Below are 22,171 nucleotides of genomic sequence, written 5' to 3' on the forward strand. Positions count from 1 at the left end.
TGAAAACAGAAGTAAAAATTTGGGATTTACAAATAAGAACTGAACTACAGAATAAAGGTACTCCTCGACTTATGACCAGAATTGAGGCCAAAATTTCTGTTGCTAAGTGAGACAGTTGTTAAGTGAGTTTTGCCCCATTTTAAGACCATTCTTGCCACAGTTCTTAAGTGAATCACTGCATTTATTAAATTAGTAACATGGTTGTTAAGTGAATGTGGCTTTCCCCTTGACTTTGTTTGTCAGAAGATTGCAAAAGGGGATCACATGACCCCAGGACACTGCAACCATATGAACCAGTTGCCAAGCATCTGAATTTTGATCACCTGACCACGGGGATGCTGCAATGGTTGTAAGTGTGACAAAGAGTCATAAGTCACTTTTTTCAGTGGTGTTGTAACTTTGAACGGTCACTAAATGAATGGTTGTAAGTTGAGGACTACCTGTATTAAAAGGAGAAGGATGTATATTTTGATGCATGTAATGTCATCCTACAGATTAGCAGGTGCACATTTTACTACTGCCTACAACTCCATCAGCATACCCTTCAACATGTCCTTTGATTTAGTCTTAATGTAGAGTTTTGAATAGAGTATTTGTACAAAACTAAGTGAAGTCTTCGAGCATATTTGTACATCGTGACAAGCCAGGCACATTGTTTATCAGAAAACAGGACTCTTTCTGCACAGTTGATCCTATCTTTGGGCCACAAAACCTGAAAATAGGAGTCTATGTTGCAAGGTATTCACAGGGTATAGTCCAAAGAGTGAGCATAATGGTGCAGTTGAAGCTCCATTTGTTTTTTTTAGGTTTGTTGTAGGAAAATCTCAAACCATGTCCATCATGGCCACTCTCTTGACATTTTTTTTAACCCTATCCTGTGGACATATTTTGCTTTGTTGCTTATTGTTTTATATGACATCCTTTCACTCTCATAAATAAAACAAATGACATAATTGACTTTTAGAGCTGGGCAAGAAATAAATACTCATACGCCTAGTTTTTCCTAATGTAAAATAAAATAGTGGGAATACAATGGTATAAAAGAAAACCTTTTCATTGGAAATAAAAATATAAAATCATCACCTTTAACATGTGAAGGATCAATTTATTTAGTTTTGTATTATTACAACCCTTCATCCTATGCAGATAGGATCTTATAAATTGAATCAAAATGCTCGTAACCTTTTCATTTCATACTCATACTCCTCCAAAATGTGGGGAAATACATTGCTAGAAAATTTGTTTTCAAAGAAGTGCAGAAGAAACATCAACACATTGCTTCTTGTAGGTCATAGCAAGTGTGTGAGCTGTCAGTTCAGCATAAAGGGGCTCTAAGAAAAAGACTGGCTATTTTTTTTTTTTTTCTGTTTCCAACTCAGAAAATAATGTAATTTCAGAGTAGCAACTCTGACTTAAAATCCAGATATTCATTATTACTACTGTCCATAAATTGTTTTAAAGTAGAAGTCTCATCTCAATTTGTATTTTCCATTTTATTATTCTAATGTCCAGCTTCCTTGATAAATGCTTTTAATTTGTCACTATGTTGCAGAATATTATTATTGTCACCTTGCAGTAAGAATGTTCAACTTATCAAAATTGTCACTTAAATATGTTAGCTATATAGTGAAACCATTGCTGATAAAACAAGTGTACACTATAGAGCCATTCCTCAGTTAAATTCTGATAAAAGTTCATTTTAAACATGACAAAACGTTTCCTTGAAACAGCCATTTTGACTCGGGTAAAACAAAGAAGTATATGACACTCATCACCTCATAAAACTTTTATAGAAGGCATTTCTTTTCTTTATAGGCCTGGTTTTTGTATAGCTTACAGTATTTATACATACTCATAGAATTGTCTCCAATGAAGGGTTGAAATCTTCCCAATCAAGTGTTTTCTTATTAATCTGTTATTGTGTCCAAACCCCAGTAAGAGATTTTTGACATATTAAAAGCTTGCAGTCATTTGTGATAACCTGAAATACAGCTTGTTCCAGCAGTACATATTCCCACACAATTAGACAATTTTAAAAGATTTGCATTCATATAATTTTCAGTAATATCAAAAAGATCCATGGCTTTACACATCCCTAATTTCATTCCAGAAAAACACATTCTCATTTATTTCACTCTCAACCAACAGATCTAACGTGTTATTAAATAAGTATCCTTAGCACTATCCATCATCTCTATCTAAATGACAAATTGTTTTTTTAGCTTTTCAATTAGTCATTTAGATCTGTGTTTTATCTGTGAAGTTGCATAAAATGTTGTAATTAGACATAAGGATACTTAAATCTGTTTTACTCTAGATTCCCATATCACAGATGCAACAATATCAGTAATAGCTGGAAGAATGAAACTTTTTCAGCTGCCTGGAGAATCTTTATCAATTCTGAATGCAAGAAACAAGACATGATTTTGAAAGGATAGTCATATATTTATCTAAATTTATATTTTTTTCATCTCTTTTTTGAATTAAAAATAAGATTTATTAGGTAAGTCTGAATAATTTATTTCCACAGCCAACTTTAATGTAAGATTATATTACTCATTAACTTGTGGGTAACATTATAAGACATACATATATTGAAAAGTAAGAGACGAATAATGTACGGCATCATTTTAGGGAAAAGTACGTGTCTCTTGTATTGAAATAACACTGTTCTGATTCTTGAAATTTTTAGTCTAGAAACAGCAAGATTTGTTTTGTTCTAGTTCATTCAATTGCTGATATTAACACTAACATTCAGTAAACTTTATAATGTTTTTTCACCTTTATTTAGGTATATAAAATTAAGAATCATATATACATATAAAAAAAGGCATATAGATATAAACAAGAGGTAAAAACCTCTCAAACCAAAAGGGAAAGGCAACTATTTTCATTTATTTAGTATCCACAAGAAGATTTGGAAAAATCCTCAGCTCCCCATTCTGTTCTCTAACGACATCTAAGTACAAATTCCTCAAATAAAGCAGTCCTGTACATATTTTTTGTTTTTAGCTTCCTTTGCTTTTTTTGAATTTCCCTTATGAAGAATTAACATTTGTAAACTGCTCTGGATAAGGATCAGTCTTGTACTTTGTGAAGTGCAATGCCCATCGATGAGCATTACACAGAACTAATTCTTCCTTCAAAATCTCAGAGCAGTTTACCATATTCCCAAGAGTCTCTTTCAGGCACTTTTCATGTTCACAACTGTTCAGCTTCAAGAATGATACAATATGGATAGCTCTTGGATCATCTCCTGGTTAATAGTCTTTTAACCTCAGTTTCTGTACTATTTTTTTGCCATGGTGGATTGTGGGGTTGTTGGCTTTTTCCACTTAAATGGTTCAAATGCATTTTTCTTGATAAAGAGCTTTTTATGCTGGTGGTTTAGTACTGAATATTTTGGAAAACCATTTATTTCCCATTCCAAATAGGATTAATGGGCTTGCTTTTTAGTGAAATGTAACACTTAAGTTTCTATAGACTTAGTGAACACTTTAAACTAATGTGAATAATATGTATACTGTAATCCATGGTGTAATTTGAATAAAACATAATTGCCTTGTTATATTTTTTTTAAATAGTGAGACACTGCCTTATTCCCATTGCCTCAAAGAAGTAGTTTTGTTCAGTGTTTCAGCCACTTCTTCATTTCTACCTCTCAAGTATTTCCCATACTGTTTTCCTGTATCATTTAAGCATATTTGACTAAATGATGAGATGTTTTAAGTCTTGTTACCCTATACTTATTTTCTGTGTTCTCTTTTTTTAACCTGTATTTCGTATATTTAAGACCAGACCAGTGCACTTTTCAGCAACACACTTTTGACTGTGTGTTTTTAACTGTATGTTCCTAACAAACGGAGTATGTGGGTTATTGCATCCAGCAGATGATGATGATGATGATGATGATGATGATGATGATGATGATGATTATCTCTTTTATTCATTAAACATGGAACTCAATCAACTGAACATTTAAAAATGTATCACAAATTATTATTATTATTATTATTATTATTATTATTATTATCATCATCATCATCATCATCATCATCATCATCATCATCATCATCATCAATAATAACAAGTCTTCTACCGGATTGTAATTCTCTATTTGTTCATCCGTATATTTTTTCCATATTATTTAAAGCATGTCCCTCAGATTTTATACAAAAAATTTTTTTCCTTATAAAGAAATGTTAGAAAATAATCTTTAGGTAAGGCGATTTTCTTCAATCATGCAAGAAAACCGCAGAATTTTATTCTGATTTTGTCTCATTATTTCAAGCATCCTTCATAAATGTAACTTTCATAAGAATGAAAAGGGCTGTGTATTTTCAATTTTCTCCCATTCTTAAATACTACCACCATCACCAACAACAAAAATCCCTTAATAAGCAAGCAGGTTTTCCTTTAACACACACACACACACACACACACACACACACACACACACACACACACACACGTTTCTGAAAGTTTCTGCTTGGGTGACTACGACTTTGTAGAAACTGAAAAGAGGTAGGCTGGGGAGGAGGAATGTTCCAGATTGTATAAGAAATGAACCTTTGCATAATCACTTTTTGCTTGTGAATAAGATACTGTAAGTGCTTGTCTCCAGGCAATCATAGCGCCTTCTCTTTAGTGGTCAAGAGAGTACCAGGTTTTTACACTTCCATATTATTATGATTATGGTTCCTTGGGAACAGACCTGAACTTGTAAGAGCTATGAAGCAGATTGGTGGGGCTTTGGGCAAAGTGCGGAGGGGGGAATGTTCCCAAGCAGATGCCTTTAAAAGACAGAAATCATGAATTTCTTGAATTGCAGCCACTCTAGGGGTGGCTACAATGTCTTTTTGACAGTGACAGTAATTCTGCCTTGTCCTTTCGAGCCGCTCTTCGGCCCATTCATTCCAGAAAGCTGCTTAAGCGCACTTAAGCGCATTAGCATTTGGATGCTTGGGGACCATATTGACCCTCGTTTGGAAGGTTTAAATGAGTGAAAGATGGAGCGATTTGTTAGAGCTTTAGAAAACCAGCTTTAGAGAGCGATGGGTTTTCCGCTTTGGTTTGTTTGGTTGCTTGTTCTAATCTGGTGCACTGTTTAAAGGCGACCAGACTGATTTGTGACACATGAGTCCAAAAGGCTATTTTGGGGGGCTTGACCTGATTAGCTAATTTGTGCTTTGAATTTCAATGGTTGGTATCTGAAGGAGAGGCACTTTGGGAATGGCTTGTTGGTGGATGACCTCACAGTTAACAGCATACAGACACAGATGGCAAAATGTTAATTACTTGTCAAAAGAGACAGAACGGGACCCAAATCAAATTGTGAAGATGAGTGGAAAAAGTGATTAGTTGTGGGCTAAATGAAAGAAAGTAAAAACAAAAAACAAAAACAGTGGTTGCTCCCAAAGTCTTAGTGTGCTACCTTTTCTCTTGCTTCTCTGCTGGACAAGGAATACTTGCACTTAAAACAAGTTCCGGTTCTCTCAGTAGCTATTGTTACAATGTTATGGTTTCTAACAATAATTCTGCATGGTCAGAATTTAAAATAATTCTGAAAGGAGTTTTGAAAGACTTTTAGCCAGATTGTCATGTTGATGGTTCGTAAAGCAAAATAAAAATAATAACAGAAATGAAATATCTTTCTTTGTTTCTGATTCTCCATGTATTATCAAAGTGAGAAACTCCATTGCTCTGGCACACTTCTAGTCATATAATTAGAAATAAGTTTTTAAGGATATCATCTATGCCAAAAAGAAAGATTCAAAATTAGATGGATTATACATAGAAAATCCCAGAGACAAATTTTAGTTAACTCCAGGAATACATGAATGGGAAATTAGAGAACCATACCCAGGCAGAAGAAGAAGCATTGAGCTAAATAGTTTGAGTAACCAAGCAGTTTCTCTTAGCATTATTAGGATAAAAGAGTAAAATGAGCAATTTCCTCCTCATCAGAACAAAGTTTATTAAGCATTATCTCAAAGTGTTTCTTAAAGTCAAATTAACAAATACTTAGCATCTCTGCTGTCCAAATCCAAGAAGAATACAATAAACCTCAAAACAATATATAATTTTAAAAGGTCTACATTTCTAGGCATTAGGAGTTTTTGCATGGAGCTACAAATTGAAAAGCTATGCCAATAGGGTCTTGCTATTGAATTAACATGGCATAATATACTGCTTCTCACTTGAGGATTTTGCTCATAGTACAAAAAGAGATAGCAGACTTCTTCCTTGTGGATCTGTTTCCCTTTTTGGAAACAAAAACCATTGGAAAATACAAAATACAAAAATAGTCCTCATACAAACTTTACAACATTTTAATATAATTTTTAAGAAAAAATAATAGAAGTAAATGAATTCAATTATGGAGCTTAACAATTTTATACCGTAGTATCCGTAACAAATTCTTAAATTTTCAAACTGCTTTCCAATTTTGAGGAAGAACGAAGTAGACTAAAGAATGGTATTCTTCATATTAATAATTGAGGAGAAATTAAAAGTCTAAGCTTGTATATTTATGTTTTAACTTTTTTGAACAGTTTTTAACCTCTTTAAGAATCTTTGTAATATATCTTTAACAAACTTATTTATTTCTCCCCTATGCCATTTGCTTTTTTTTAAACAGACACTTTGTGCAAAGGCTACAATGCAGACTATCCGGGCTGCTGACACTAATGAAGTAGTCAAACTAATATTCCGTGAATCTGATAATGACCGAAAGGTATGTAACCAAATGTAATTCTTGTCACTGAAGAGAATGCAAACACAACTAAGCAATCCACCCCTCTTTTTCAAAATGCCAAGAACAAAATCTTTCTTTGCTTCAGCGGAGGTGACTTATTCCAAAATATTAACTTACTGAAATGTGCATTCAGTTGTGATCCCAATGAGTTACGTGAGATCTGCACTTGTACTGAGATTATAATTGCACTTACCCCTTACTGAGTCTATCATGGTAAATCTTCAAGAAGTCTGCACGGTTTCTTGCAGCTGTTCTTCTGGGTAGGTAGAAGGATATGAGAAAAGCAAAGTTTTCATAGGTGTTGGAGAGGAAAGCAAAGGTGTGCCTTAAGCTACCTAAAACCAAGGGCAAACAAAGAAGAAAACTTTGTGTGCCAATTCTCAGTGACAGAGCACAACTCAATAATTTCTTTCTATATATTGCAGGAAATACGCTGCAAGCAAAATTATATACTTTTAAAAAGGAAAGAGAGTTTTCTCACTTGGAAAACAACATAATTTCTCAAACTAGATATTATTCAGAGAAAATCTGTCACTCATTCAAGCTATATGCAATGTTCCCATTTCATTGCTGTGCAATTAAAATAACATGCATATTAATCGCCTCTAACACTGCTCCCACAGCAGCTTTCTTTCTAATCTAGTAAATGTGATTTCTTAAAAAATAATGTCACTTTAAAAAAAAAAGTTTCACTTATAAGTCCTAGGTCTTTCTGAACTGATCAAATCTTCTTTGACTGTACTGTTGTAATTCCTGATGAAGATTTTTCACATATTTGACTGCATAAATAAAATTTATTTTACATAAAATTTTGTCCATGTAGAGATTCTGATTTGGGGAGATAGGTTTCATCACAGCTTAGATCAGGGGTGTCAAACTCAAAGCCCATGGGCCAGATCCAGCCCACAGGGTGCTTAGATCATGCGGGGTCACCCTGAAAACAACAAAGGACCAGCCCGTGGTGCCTCTGCCAGTGAAAATGGAGCCCATTTTCACTGGCAGAGGGTTAGCAAAACAAACTGAAAACAAACCAAAAGGAGAAATGTTTCCCCTTTTGCATTTGAGCATCCAAGGAGGGACAGGAAAGGAGAAAGGGAAAAACAAAAAACAGAAAAAGATGGAAAGATGGGAAAAGAGCAAGGAAGGAAAAAGAAGAAAAGAGGGGAAGAAAAAAGAAAGGAGAAGGAAGAGGGAAGAAAAAAAAGGGAAGAAAGGAGGGAGGGAGGGAGGCAGATTATAATGAGAGGGAGGGAGGGTCTGCAGGAAGTCCTGCCTTAGCACTTGGCCACCACAGGTGCCCACATGACATGAGTGACATTGAGCTGGCCATGCCCACCCCGGCCATGCCCCCCCTAGCCCCCTGAGGTCAAACAAAATGCGGCCCTCAATGAAATTGAGGACCCTGATGCCGCCCTCAATGAATTTGAGTTTGACACCCCTGGCTTAGATCAATGCCTAAGACTTGCATGTTTCATAAAATATGTGCAGTAGGAATGAAATTGACCTGTACCTGTCCAAGGACCACTTTTCAAATCAGTTTTCTTAATTCGTGTTTAAAAATATTTGCAATCCTCTTATAGGGAAGCCCTATAAATGTCAGTAAGAAAGTGATAGAACATAGTGAAACAGAACCGTTTCTGTTGACAAAGGAATAAAACAAGGCTGTGTACTCGTCCCTTATTTATTCAACTCATATGCTGAATATATATTAAAGGAAGCTGGATTGGAAGAAGATGAATGTGGTTTTAAAACTGGAAGAAATATCAATAGCCAAAAATCAACCTTAGAACTGACACAATGAAAACATGAAAGACATAGATAGCTTCTGCCATCATCAATAGTAAAGGAACAAGTAGTCAAGAAATAAGCCATAGGTTAGCACTTGATACAGCAACTACGAAGGCACTGGAAAAAATATTTAGATATTATAATGTGTCTATATCTTCAAATAAGTATAATGCAAGCTATGATATTCCCTGTGAAACTATGGAAGCAAATGTTGGACTTTGAAAAAGCAGAATAAGAAGAATATTTATGCTTTTGAAAGTTGATATTGAAGAAGTCTCTTAAAATTTGGTTGATGGATAACAACAAAAACAACAAAAAGGAAGATATTGTATCTATCTAAAGAAGCGACTTCTGCTCTTCTTTGCAGCAGTTACAAACTTAGAAATTACTATCTCCACCCTCCCATATTGCCTGTCCTGGTTCCATTCTTCTCATAGATAAATCTTTTTAATCAATGAATTCTAAAATAAACAGTTCATTTTTATCTATTTTCAGCAAAAAGTCCATAAAGGCTTTCCAGTCTTCTAGAAAAGTAGCTGGAGAAAACTCTTGAGAATTCAGTGAACAGCCAAGAAAACAGCTAATGGATCACTGAACAAATGAACCCAGATTTATCACTTGAAACACAACGATCAAGCTCAAATTATAGTCTTCCAGACACATTAGGTGAAGACCTAGCTCTCTGGAGAAGAGCTGGGAAATGTGGAAGGAAATTGAAGAAAAGGATGACCTGCAGCAAGATAGATAGACTTAGTTATAGTGGAAATGAGTATGCTGCTGGAAGATCTAAAAGACCAGTTAGAAACAGATCATCATGGAGAAAATCTATCTCTGTGGTCACTAAGAGTTGACACTAACTTGATGGGACCTAATCAGTCAATCAACCAGTTAATTCTTAGAATAATCTTGGTATTCTATACATCAATGTTTCTCCTATTTACAGGAAATAGGATGGGAATAATAACCTCAAATATTTTAAAGCAATATATGCAGCCTTTTTAAGATTCTGCGCATTTCTTTTTCTTTAAGTCAGAAAAGGGTTAATTTAATGGAGAAGGTAATAAAAGTTTAAAAATGAAATTGCAAAGCTTTACATAATGATTATATAGAATTTCATTGGAGATTGTTGTTATGTTTTAGTTTTTAAGCTTTGCTTCATTTTTTTTCTCTAGGTTATGCTACAGTTAGAAAAGAAACTCTTTGACTATTTTAATCAAGATGTTTTTAGAGATAACAATGGCACTGCGGTGAGTTTCCAGTTGTAAAATTACATTTTGTAGATATAACCCTTGCTCTTAAAATACCTGGTGCTCCAAGAAATGCAATAGAAAAATGTTCATATCCTGTTTATCCTTCACATGATAATCTTTTATTTAATGAGGACATCTTTAATTAGTGTACTTAAATTTTTACATGTCTATGCTTGTCTTTACGAAAAATGACATCAAGGCATTGCACCTTGCAATATATTAAAATGCAAACCGCAATATGTTAAAAAGCGAACTAAAGTATTTTAAATAATTGGATTATAAAACTGTGTTTACAATTTTTTTCCACAGTCTCACTGTTCAACTGTCTTAGGTTCAAAAGTTCTTGATTTCAGGGACAAAAGTGCATATAATGCATAGGTAGTATAATAACAGTATGAATTGTAGATGATTCAGGATTTTTGGGCCTAGGCAAAAAATGCAAAATACATAAGCCTTTTGTCATACTTGAAACATTTTTATCTTTAAAACTATATATGTTCCTTAAAATATGATCTTTCCTTTCCCAGGTCACTTTTGAGTAGTTTAAAGGCACAGCTGCTTAATTTTTCCTGAGACTTAGCTATTTAAGTAATATTTAAGACTTAAATATTTCTGGTTTTAATGTCAGAACTGTCTTGAATTTCCCTGATGGAGGATCCCTGTTGTTTTTACCAGATTTATTTCTACTAAAATTGAATCCACAGACTTCTTCCAACATCTCAGTTGATACCACTAGGCTCTTTGGTTCACTTGGCTTTGAAATAAAAATAACTTGGTTCTCTTAAATTAAAAAAAAAAAGGAATTAGTAACTTGCAAACTGGTAAGCAGGAAGCAAAATTCCAGCCTCCAGCATAATTTGCACTTCCCACTTAGTTTCCAAAGTGTTCTTTTAAAAAATAGTGGCTACATCCAACCACTGAAAATGAGTCCTTTTGCCAGAAAAAGTAAAGCTGGAGCTAGTAAGCTGGAGACAGTAAAGAGCATCCTGGAGAGTTATAGAATGTGATAAGAAGCAACCTTTCTACTTTGATTTCTGATAGACTGGCATTTTGGACTTATCCATTATTTTGCAATTGTGCCCACATTGTGCTCTAAAAATTTAAAATGTACACACTTACAACAGTTCATTTAGTGACCGTTCAAAAGTTATAGCGGCACTGAAAAAATGAGTTATGACTATTTATCACACTTATGACCATTACAGCATCCCAATAGTCACATACTCAAAATTCAAATGCTTGGCAACTGGTTCATATTTATGACGGTTGCACGGTCCTGGGGTCACGTGATCAGCTTTTGTGACCTTCTGACAAGCAAAGTCAATGGGGGAAGCCAGATTCACTTAACAGCTGTGTTACTAACTTAACAATTGTAATGATTCACTTAACAGTGGCAAGCAAAGTCATAAAATGGGGCAAAATTCACTTAACAAATGTTTCACTTAGCAACAGAAATTTTGGGCTCAATTGAGGTCCTAAATCAAGGATTGTCTGTACTGAAGGCCAGTGATCTTGGGTCAAAGCTCTGAAGGGCATTCAGAAAAGGCTGAAGTTGTTTATTATGCATTTTTTATACTGTATATTCTACTAGATTGTGTAGCTAAACTGAGACTGAAGGATATGTTAGTCCATCATGTGGTATTGTTTATGGAAACAGAGGATTGTTTTTGTGATTCTATTTGTATATACTGATTCAGCCACTACAAAGCTTTATTAAGAAAACTGATGTGAATGTTATTCTTAATACTCTATTTCTGCAGAGCTACTTATAGGAAGTGTTTGACTGTTTTAGCAATGCACAGTCAGAAATACTCTTTCTATTTAGAGGGAGCAAATTACACTGGTTACCAATATATTTATAGATGAACTCACAGTGCTGATTATTAATTTTAAAGCCATAAATTGTAACTAAAATGAATACATAGTTCACAGTTGCATTCTTTTCTGCTTGATCTTTTGCCTCACAAATCATTTAACATTCTAATACAATTTGAAATTGTATTAGACCAGAACATAATAATAGAGTTGGAAAAGACTTGGAGGTCTTCTAGTTCAACCTCTGCTCAAGGAGGAAATTCTATACTATTTCAGACAAATGGTTGTCCAGTCTGTTCTTAAAAACCAGAGTGGGAGCACCCACAACTTTTGGGGGCAGTCATTCCACTGATTAATTGTTCTAACTATCAGGAAATCTCTCCTTAGTTCTAGGTTGCTTCTCCATGATTAGTTTCCATCCATTGCTTCTTGTCCTGCTTTCAGGTACCTTGGAGAATAGGTTGATCCCCTGTTCTTTGTGATTGTTCTGTCCCCGTCTCACACACGCACACAAACAGACAGCCGGGGGTTAAATAAACTGGCAGACAATAAATTCTTTCGATAAGAGGATTGGCAGCAACCCAGTAGCTGCTTGCCAAGAACTTTACTCATAAACAAGATACACACAGTTCAAGAATTGTAAAGTCCAGTCCGTAATTAAATCCAAGGCAGATAATGTTGTTTCCAAAGATGCAATGTGACTCGATAGTAGTTAGTTGTGTCCGTCACAGAGTCTGAATGGCCACCTCACCCCCTTATATCCCCTGTGGGGTGTGGTCCAGTGACTCAGCTTAATCTCTGGCACGCCTCCTTTTCTGTTGCGTGCGCTTGTCTCTCCGATGCTGGCGTAGATCCAGCCAAGACTTATCTCCTTCACTGTCTGACTGTGAGGAGATACCTGGCTCCTGGCCAATCTCTTCTCCTATGGGAGACACCTGAGGCATTGCCAGATAGGAGGGTCCTGGAGAGGGAGGCCTGGCCAACTCCTCTCCTTCATCTTCGGAGCCTTCTCCCTCCGATAAATCGGCCTTGGGGGTCGGAGCCACAACAGTGGTAGTTGCTTAAATATTGGAACACTGCTGTCATATCACCCCTAGTATATAGTATTATATTGTGTGAAAGAAGATTGTGGGTATTATGTATAATTTTATGGAAAGTTGAACAGTTGAACAAATTTCTAGGTGCAGTTTTGATGCTTGTAGGATCAACTATTAACTTAGTAACTATTTTGATAGAATATAATTTTAACAACAATATGGTATTTTCCACCAAAATCACACAGCTTGTTAACTTATTCACAGAATGTTTAAATTAAGTAAGTGTAAGTAGAATCATATGCATCTCCTTATGAAAAAATATTATTAGAAACTACAGGAAGAGAACAGTTATAGTTTGATACAGATTTCCACATTTACAATTTATTTTGAAGGGTGAGGGTCATTTAACTTCAGATGTTAAACATCAGCAGTTCAACCTCCATAGTATTAATGTTTAGAGCAGCACTTACAACTATTAAAGATTACAGTTTGAACTTGATTTTTTAAAAGTTACAGGTACTTTAAAAATCATCTTAATTTTAATGAGTCAGTTCCTTGAAACATCTGCAACTTTAAAAAAACCTTACTCTTTAATAAAAAGTGAGTGAATGAAGTTTGAAGCCCTTTTTCCAAATAATTCTATGAAAAATGTCCATACACAGAATGTTTCTTAGAATTTAATATATTGCTAGGTCTGTCTGTATATTACATTTATATCAACCTATGCTGAAAGGCCACATGTTACTATAGCAGCATAGAGTTCTCTTTGTCATCTCTAATGTCTTTATAAAGGATATAATAATCATCTCATAGTGTGTCTATGTAGCTTTTACTACGTGTCATAGTAAAGGATGTACCAAATCTTTCTTTTTTCTAACATTGATTGTCTGGGGACTACTTTATCCATTTAGTGTGTAAAATCATTGTTGGTTACATTTAGGAGCTCCATACAGAGCTTAATTGGTCCCCAAGTTCAACTTGCATTTTAGCAAAAAGAACTTCCTTCCACCATTCAGTAATTATGGAATTTCTTCAGACCTCAATAATCAGAGGAAAACTTTTTAAATCAGAGGGTGCTTTCTAGACTGACATAAGTCTTGTCATCTATTTTTCCCCAAAAAAATGAATGCAAGCTACATACATATGCTGCTCTTCATCTCTGCCAGGAAACTGTTTCTTGAGGTTTTACTGGAATTTTTGAAGTAGAAGTAACATGGTGCTTTGCTACTATTTTACTTAGCAGAAGGGCAGCTTTTTTCCCCTCATGATGAAAAGGAACTACAGCAAGGAAGAAAGAAAGATAGGGGCAAGTGACTGGCTGTATTGTTTTGTCATCAGATGGAAAGAGTGCTGGACAGTTTGTACAGAAAGTCTGTGCATGATGAAAACAAAAACAGTTTACAAGATGGCAAGAAGGATGTTTCTGAGGGATGAAGTGATTAAACATGTAGCTGGTGTACTGTACCCTTAATGAATAATTTGGTACCTTGACTAACAACCATGCCCACTTCATGACTTGTGGCAACATTACAGGGCATTATATGACAACTTACATAATGTTTTTTTTTAATATAAGTGTTATAGCAGTTTGGCTTTAGAGATGTCCGATTCATTTGACATAATGAATCAACCATTTAGACAACACAGGCAATAGAGAGCCAGAGTATTATTGTCACAAATCTGCTGACATTCCTATTGATGGGGAGGACATATATAAAAATATAGTTCTTATTCATTGTGAAGAATTTAGAGTTCATACCTCTAGAGTTTGTAGTGTCTCCTAAATAGAATAAAAAGTAGTTGATGTTGGCCTATTGCTCATGTAGATAATTCCAGCTGCATGAAGTAAATGGAGAATTCATGAGCATTATGTAGAACTAATATCCTAACCCAGTAGAATTATGACCATCCATAAATAAATATGAAAGTCAACATTTTCTTTTTGATATAGCATACACATTTTATTTTTAAAACAGTTTGAGTTATAGTTGTGCAATATTTCAATTTCTTCTTTTTTTAATGTTAAAAGATTATCATTTCTGCCTGTAGCAATTCTTGGCATGCCAGTAGCATTTTAAGCATTAAGTTAATTTTCCATGTATACTTCTTCACATGTTTTCTTGCAAAGATTTTTATATGGATGGGCCACTTTAGAACATTATATTTTAAAATCTGTAGCCGTTTCATTCACACACCAGGAAGCAGGAAATCTTCCAGATCAAGTACGGAAGAAAAAGATAAACGATATAATGAGCCATTGGAGATAATCTAATCTTCATGGTCTAGTTAAACACACAGCACCATGATCACTAAAAACAAACTACCTATCTAAAAGGATAAATGTCCCTGGCCAAATTCAACCCCAAAAAAATCCATCGCATCCTTCATCAACCACCAGGCTTGTACCATGCTGACAGAAATTTAATTCAAGCTGGCTCCTGAAAATAATTATTGTATTTTAAGAGTAGTAATCATTGGTCAGGACATGATTGAATGTGTCCATGCCTATTGACTTTTTCTATGATTTATAGCTTTGTTTAGTCGATATTCCCATCGAAATTGTATAATTAATTATAAGTGGGGCTGTCAGGTCTCCAGGATGGAGTGCTCTGATGAGTATTTGGGAAGATTAAATTTTCCTTAGCTGTACCATGCAAGGCTTGGGAATTTTCACAGCAGTATGGTTGTTGGATAGAGATGTTTTCTTATGTGTATAGCAGTGCTTTAGTTCAAAACCCATTGATTTTCTTCAGAGCCACCCTTTTTTATCAGTGTGATGTCTCTTTGGCAACAGCAGAATTTGTGCAGATGTGACAACATCTGACAAATATTTATTATCAACAGGCTCCTTTATCATTGTCCATATACTGTTACCTCCTCTTCTTTTTTATATCTTAATTCAAAAGAAAAGATACAGAAATTGCAAGCCAGCTATTGAGAAACCTAAAACATGCAAATGATTGATTCAGTAGAAATACTGTACAATTTCTTTAGAGCTGTATTTTCCTAAGGGCTTTTTTCCATTTTGGTCTTACTATAATATGTGCCAGGTAGTCACTCCAATCCCCATGACACTTCATCTTTTTCAAAAGCCTCTTTGTCATGAAGCCAAGAGCTTCAGTTTTAACTCCACATATATGAAAGTCGATTTTAAGTAAATGCATTTAGGGACTTTCAAGCTAGCAATAGTTGAGACAGAGACATTTAAGGAATAACTTCAGGAACTAATAGAAGTTTACCATGAAGATTAGTAATAAATTGATTAATTTAATCTAATAATAATATTGCTGATATACAAAAATTTATAAGTATTTACAAATTTAAAGGTTTGAAAGCCACAGAACACTTTATAGTATAGTTGGGAACTATATTAAGTAGAGAGCAGGAAATAGAGTGTATTTCTACTTCACATTTCAAAGTCAATTAAAACATATTTTATTTCCCCCCAAAAGTGGAAAGAGGCCTGTGTTTTATACTTCCTCAAAATATGTCACATAGACATATTGGTTTGATCCCTTGATTCACCAACAATCTGATTAATACCATTTTTTTATTACTTGTTAAAGAACAGAATTAGTATTTTATTGATTGGAGGCATTTTGGTTGAGTTTATATTAGAATATTTTCTGTGCTTTTGGTGTATGAGTTCCATTTCACACATAGAATTTGCCTGCTGTTGAATTTTTCAGTGACAAAATATCAGCATATGGCTGAGACCTGTATTAATTCTATTAACCAAGCATAAGCTGGTTCGAATAACGTTTAGATCATTCATTCATTCATTCATTCATTCATTCATTCATTCATTCATTCACATTAAACAGTTTTAAAAGGTCATATAGCCTTGTAAGGACAATGATGGAAAGAATGGATTTAAAATTCTGCAGACAATTTGATTCCAACCTAACTTACATACACAACAGCAGGTAACTTTTATAAAATGATTTCGCTATTTTTGCAACAGCTAGAAGTAAATCATTCTGGTAGTTTGGGAGATAGAATTCTTCCTGAATTTTGTATATATTACATTCCTGTTTTTTAAAAAAACATGACTTATTTCTATTTAATATCAATAATATAACTTATCGTTTTTGTATTGGCATATATAATTTCCATATTTTATTTTATGCTTTGTGAACAATATGTGGATACTGTACTTGGTGAGCTTTCTGATCATTTGAGAATGATTCTGTTAGCGTTATTTGTTTTATTTAAGTTGTGTTTAAGTTCTGTTTTGTCTTTCAGTCTTCAATTTGGTTCATTGGATACCTTTTCTGTGCTAGATTGTGGTTTCTGGATTTTTGTTGTTGTCATTGCTAAAAAATCTGATGAATAAATCACAGTAGTAGATGAGAGGGATTTTAAAAATGGGGCACAATAACCATATGGTTAGATGAATATGAAATCACAGAATTCTCTGTGTAAAAAATTGACCTGAAATTAGAGGAACAGGTAGCATACAAAAGGATTTTAATCATACAAGAACAGAATTATCTATCTTGTTTAAAGATATTCATAAATTCTGATGGCTAGTATCAGTAGAAGAAATCTGACCTTTTGTAGAATTTGAATGAAATGGAAAAACAGAAAACTTAAATTCACAATATTTTATGTGTGCCATTCCTGGTTCCTCATGGGATTGAAATAGATATAAATAAAGGAGAATAATAATGTTGCCATTTTGAGGCAGGGAAAAAATGAGGGCAAAATGTCTTCCCTAAAATAGCTTCAAAACAAGCTTTTGAATCTGTAAGTATTTCAAAGTGATTTAGTTTATAGAATTTTTATTTTACATATGACATGCCAGAGTTTAACATAATTTAATATTTATAAATATTAACCTTCATTTTTTTAAAATCAAAACATTTGTTTTAAAGAAAAACAAAGCAATCAGATTTTAAATTTTAAAATATCATTATACATCAAAATAAAACCGGAGAACAAATGAGATACAGGGTTAGGATGAAGATTTCTAATCAACCAAAAATATTTTTGAAGCTTTGATAGATAGGTATATGAATGGGTACATAGGAAGGTTAAAGAACTGGCATCACTGAAAACATATTAATCAATAGATAAGATATAGCATGCTGCATTCTTCTCAATGGCCTTAGCTCTGACCCTTTTAAAGATAATGGGAATACTGTCCACTAACTACTAGATTAAGACAATTAAATGCATTTCATCAGGGTTTGACTTGAACCCTGATCCCAGAGGTGAAAAGCAGAGATAAGTATCCAGTCTGTAGCCCAAGTAAAATATTTAAATCGACGTATAAGTAGTAAATTAGGATAAATATTAAAAGAAAACTTATAGCTTAGCATCATAGTTGTCTAATTATGGATGATTGGAACAGAATGGAAAACAAACAAACAGACAAAACCTAGAGAGTGTCCTATGTATTAGTCTCCTGAACTCCTGAATTGTTCGATCAGAAAATTGTATCATATCTTAACTACATTTTAAAATTTCTTTTAAAGAAATTATGTTTTTCTTTTCTTTAGCAAAGTCAGGGAAGATGTTTTGATGAAATTCTAGATATGAGCAATTAAGATGCTTTCCAGTATTTCTGGACCTCAGTGTTAATTAATGCAAGCCATGGCAACAGGATTGTAAGAATTATAGGCTTAGACTTCTGACAGACACTAGATTCTCTACACCTGTCTTACATTACATAAACTCCTATAATACAGTAACATTAGTAAGGGCAACAGAGTTTTAATAGTGGCAACAGAAAAATAAAATAAATAACTGATTTTTTAAAAAATTAAGTGACTACTTTAAGTAGTCAAAGACCAAGATTTTAGATTCAGATCCCATGGGGAGTGGGTAGATGGAGGAATATAGTCCAAGAAAAATAGACATAACTCAATATACCGTAAGTTCATTCTGTATGAAAATCCATTCAAAAAATTCCAGGTTTAGTTCCCAACATGTTTGTAATGATCTAGAAACTATGAAATGTCAGCCAGTTAGGAAAATAATTAAACTTGATGGCGAAAAACTGGTATGTGGCTGCATTATCTTTTCCAATTGTGCATATTAAAACCCTAGAAAAGGTGAATAAGAAACAGTCAAACTTTAAACTTCAAAATATTTCTTATTCCTCCTGTAAGTGTTGAATTTTCCAAGTTAAGCGCTTAATTATTATACATCAGTCTTACCATGCAGAAGATGGAAATAACATCTTGTTGTTCATCACTTATAATATAAATATAAGCATAATTATTTTTCTATTTTATATTCAATCAGTGTATTATAAGCATCATCAAGCTGATACAAAGGCTGCTAAGCTGGTCACCAGATATTTTCCCTGTTACTTTGCGAACAAAAATGTACCGGCCAATATCTGTGAATTATGCAGGTCCCATTGTTTTAACTGTCTGTGAATACTTTTTGTAAGATTTCTTGAATATTTTGAAAGGTTTAAACCTTAATTTCCCAACCACAGCTGTGAATTCTCTTGTGGTTGCTGTAGATAGATTTGATAAATGCTGCTAATATCACCTCGTGATCTAACAGTGCTCCGACTTTAGTCTGTAGGTCTTGATGAATAATTGCTGTTGTTCTACTCCAATGACTGAATTAAGTTGTTCTTTAGTACAGGGTTCATACTTTCATGATTTTAGCCAATCAGTTTATAATAGTAACCTAAAGACAGTTTTCCCCTCTCTTTTTGCTTTGAGCAAATAATATTTCTCAGTTTCTTAATTTTTTACGCTATATTGTTCAAGTGTATGAAGTGATGGAGAAAAGAATAACTAATCCACCTGCATGCTGCCAAGAGACCCAATTATGTAACTTAGTTATTCTTATTGTGCCTATTAATCTGAAGCGTTTTTTCATGATGGACTTACATATATTCACTAAATAAGAAGTTTCTTGTTTTTAACTCTACACTGGATTTTTTTCCAATGAGATTAATTTCTAATACCTCATTCTTCAATTGATTTGACAGTAAGTTTTCCTGCAATATCTGATCATGTTCCAGTAATACTATCAATTATTATAAGAAAAGAATTCACTTTTTAAAAAACAAATTAAACATGATTGTGAAAAAATTTTCAGAATTTGGTGAAAGTATTTTTTGAAATGCTGTTAAGAATGCTTATAATTATTGCATGTTTCATGGAAAAGAATAAAGAATAAAATAAAGAATAAAAAGAATATAAGAATAAAAATTCTAAAGAAGAAAATTTGGAAAATAAAGTTAAAGAAGTATATGTTCGCTAAATTAAAACTTAATTCCATTTATATGTTGGGTAAAATAGTCACTGAATCACATAAAAGAAAGGTCAGGGAAACATACTTGGAAGAGACTTTCAGGGAATGATTGATTGATTGTTTATAAAATGTATATGGCTGCCCACTCAATTTCAATGACTCTAGGCATCAAAAAAATAAAAAACCCAATATAAAAAGAATAAAAACCATAACCACCCCAGGCCTCTGCTGACAACAAGTAATCAAATAAGCCATTTGATGGGCTCCATTTCCACTCTGGATTTGCGATCTTTAGGGCCTTGCAAAAGAGTGACAAAGTGGAGGCCAGTTTAATCTCTGCAGGGACGAGTTTCCAAAGGGAAGGAACTACCCCAGAAAAGGCCCTTCTCCTGGGTCCTGCCAGACGAAGCTCCTTAGGAGGAGGGACCTGGAACATTCCCTGTCTCCCTTCTCTGGTGGGTGGATTTAACTGGGAAGAGATGGTCCTTCAAATATCTTGGTCCCAAGCCATGTGGGGCTTTAAAGGTGATAACTGGCACCCAGAATTACACTCAGAAGCAAATTGGCAGCCAATGCAGCTCCCGCAGGAGATGTAACACATGTGCACACCTGGGTCTGCACAAATTTTTTTTTTTTTAATTTGATTTATATGCCGCCCTTCTCCGGAGACTCAGGGCGGCTTACAATGCGTTAAGCAATAGCCTTCATTCTTTTGTATATTTTATACAGTCAGCTTATTGCCCCCACAAACTGGGTCCTCATTTCACCTACCTTAGAAAGGATGGAAGGCTGAGTCAACCTTGAGCCTTGGAGAGATTCGAACCAGCAGAAATTGCAGGCAGCTGTGTTAATGACAGGGTGCACTAAACCACTGTACTATCAAGGCTCATGTGGGCCGCTGCATTTTGAATCAACTGGGGCTTTTGGATGTTTTTAAATGGCAGCCCCATGTAGAGTGCATTGAAATAGTCAAGACAAGAGATGACTAGGGCATGAGTGACAATGAGCAGGGATTGATTCAAGAAAGGACATAACTAGCGCACAACTCACAGTTCTGGAAAGGCCTTCCTGGCTACAACTACCATCTTCTCCTCATGCAGGAGTCATTAGTCTAGGACAGGGGTGTCAAACTCAAGGCCTGCGGGCCAGATCCAATGCGGAAAGGAAAGATCGGGCCAGCATAGCTTCGGCCCGGTCTACCCAATGCAAAGAGGAAAGATCAGGCCAGTGTGGCTTCGGCTCGATCTACCCAATGCAAAGAGGAGACATGCTAGCAGTTTGTGGAGTGGCGTCATGCTGGCCATGCCCACCCATTTGGCCACACCCACCCAGTTGGCCATGCCCGCCCAGCCCCCCGAGGTCAACCATAGCCCTGATGCAGCCCTCAGTGAAATTGAGTTGACATCCCTGGTCTAGGAGAACCCCCAAATTATGGGACTGTCTGGGACAGTGCCACCCCATCCAAGACCAGAGGTGGCAATTCTCTGTGGATCAAAGAACCCCAAACCCAGAACCACTTGGTCTTCCAGGGTTCAATTTCAGGCTGTTGCTCCCCATCCAGCCCTTAACAGTCTCCAAGGACTGCAAAAGGGAGGTCACAGCATCGCTTAACTCACCATGGGTAAAGAGATATAGGTGTTTGAAATATTACCACCTGGCAAATGGGACAGGACAATAAAAACAAGGACAAAGAGGCTGAAAAACAGCTTCTATCCCAGAGCAGCAACTATATTGAATTCTAGTATATAGTGCAATATTAATGCAATATCAGGGCTTTTCAATTCAATTGTATAGAATGTGAAGGGTGTGTGTTTTGTTTTTGTTTTTATGTATAATGTGCACTGAAGATGGCATTTAATTTCATTGTATGAGATATAATGACAATAAGGTAAACTAAACTAAACATGCCTGGAGGAAATTGTTAAATGTGTTTTTCCATGTCCGCAGTTCCCACTCCGGTCCGACTCCTAGGGGGCGCTATGCTGTTCACTGATTGGCTGTTCCGTTTGACAGCCAGGTATAAATAGCCGTCTGGCGCAAACTCAGCTGTTGCTGACAGCTGAGCGGGAATTTGTGTTAGCAGCCGCTCTGGCAACCTTGTTAGTAATAAATATTACTGTTAGCCTGCTAGCTTTCCATCTCGCCTCAGTTCTTGCCCCCTTGTTCTCAGTATCGAACATGCCTTCTATCTCCCCAAATTTATTTTAATATTGAAAATATTGGTATCAAGCAATCTAAAGCTGTTATGAGCATAAAAGCAGCTAGAGTTGAACTTCTGTTATTTATTTTTATTATTATTA

General features: G+C 34.9%; 1 protein-coding gene across 3 annotated transcripts in view; it reads left to right on the forward strand.

Moving 5' to 3' along the window:
- INPP5A (inositol polyphosphate-5-phosphatase A) overlaps positions 1-22,171 on the forward strand; it is a 297,349-nt gene that overhangs the window by 228,393 nt on the left and 46,785 nt on the right. For all 3 annotated transcript variants that reach the window (XM_034436526.3, XM_087871686.1, XM_034436525.3), the window contains exons 10-11: positions 6,641-6,736; positions 9,718-9,792. In XM_034436526.3, the coding sequence (XP_034292417.1) occupies positions 6,641-6,736; positions 9,718-9,792 (171 nt within the window). The remainder of the gene's footprint in view (positions 1-6,640; positions 6,737-9,717; positions 9,793-22,171) is intronic.

This window comes from Pantherophis guttatus, chromosome 6, assembly GCF_059756535.1.
Source record: "Pantherophis guttatus breed Tessera chromosome 6, ASM5975653v1, whole genome shotgun sequence".
Lineage (NCBI taxonomy): Eukaryota > Metazoa > Chordata > Lepidosauria > Squamata > Colubridae > Pantherophis > Pantherophis guttatus.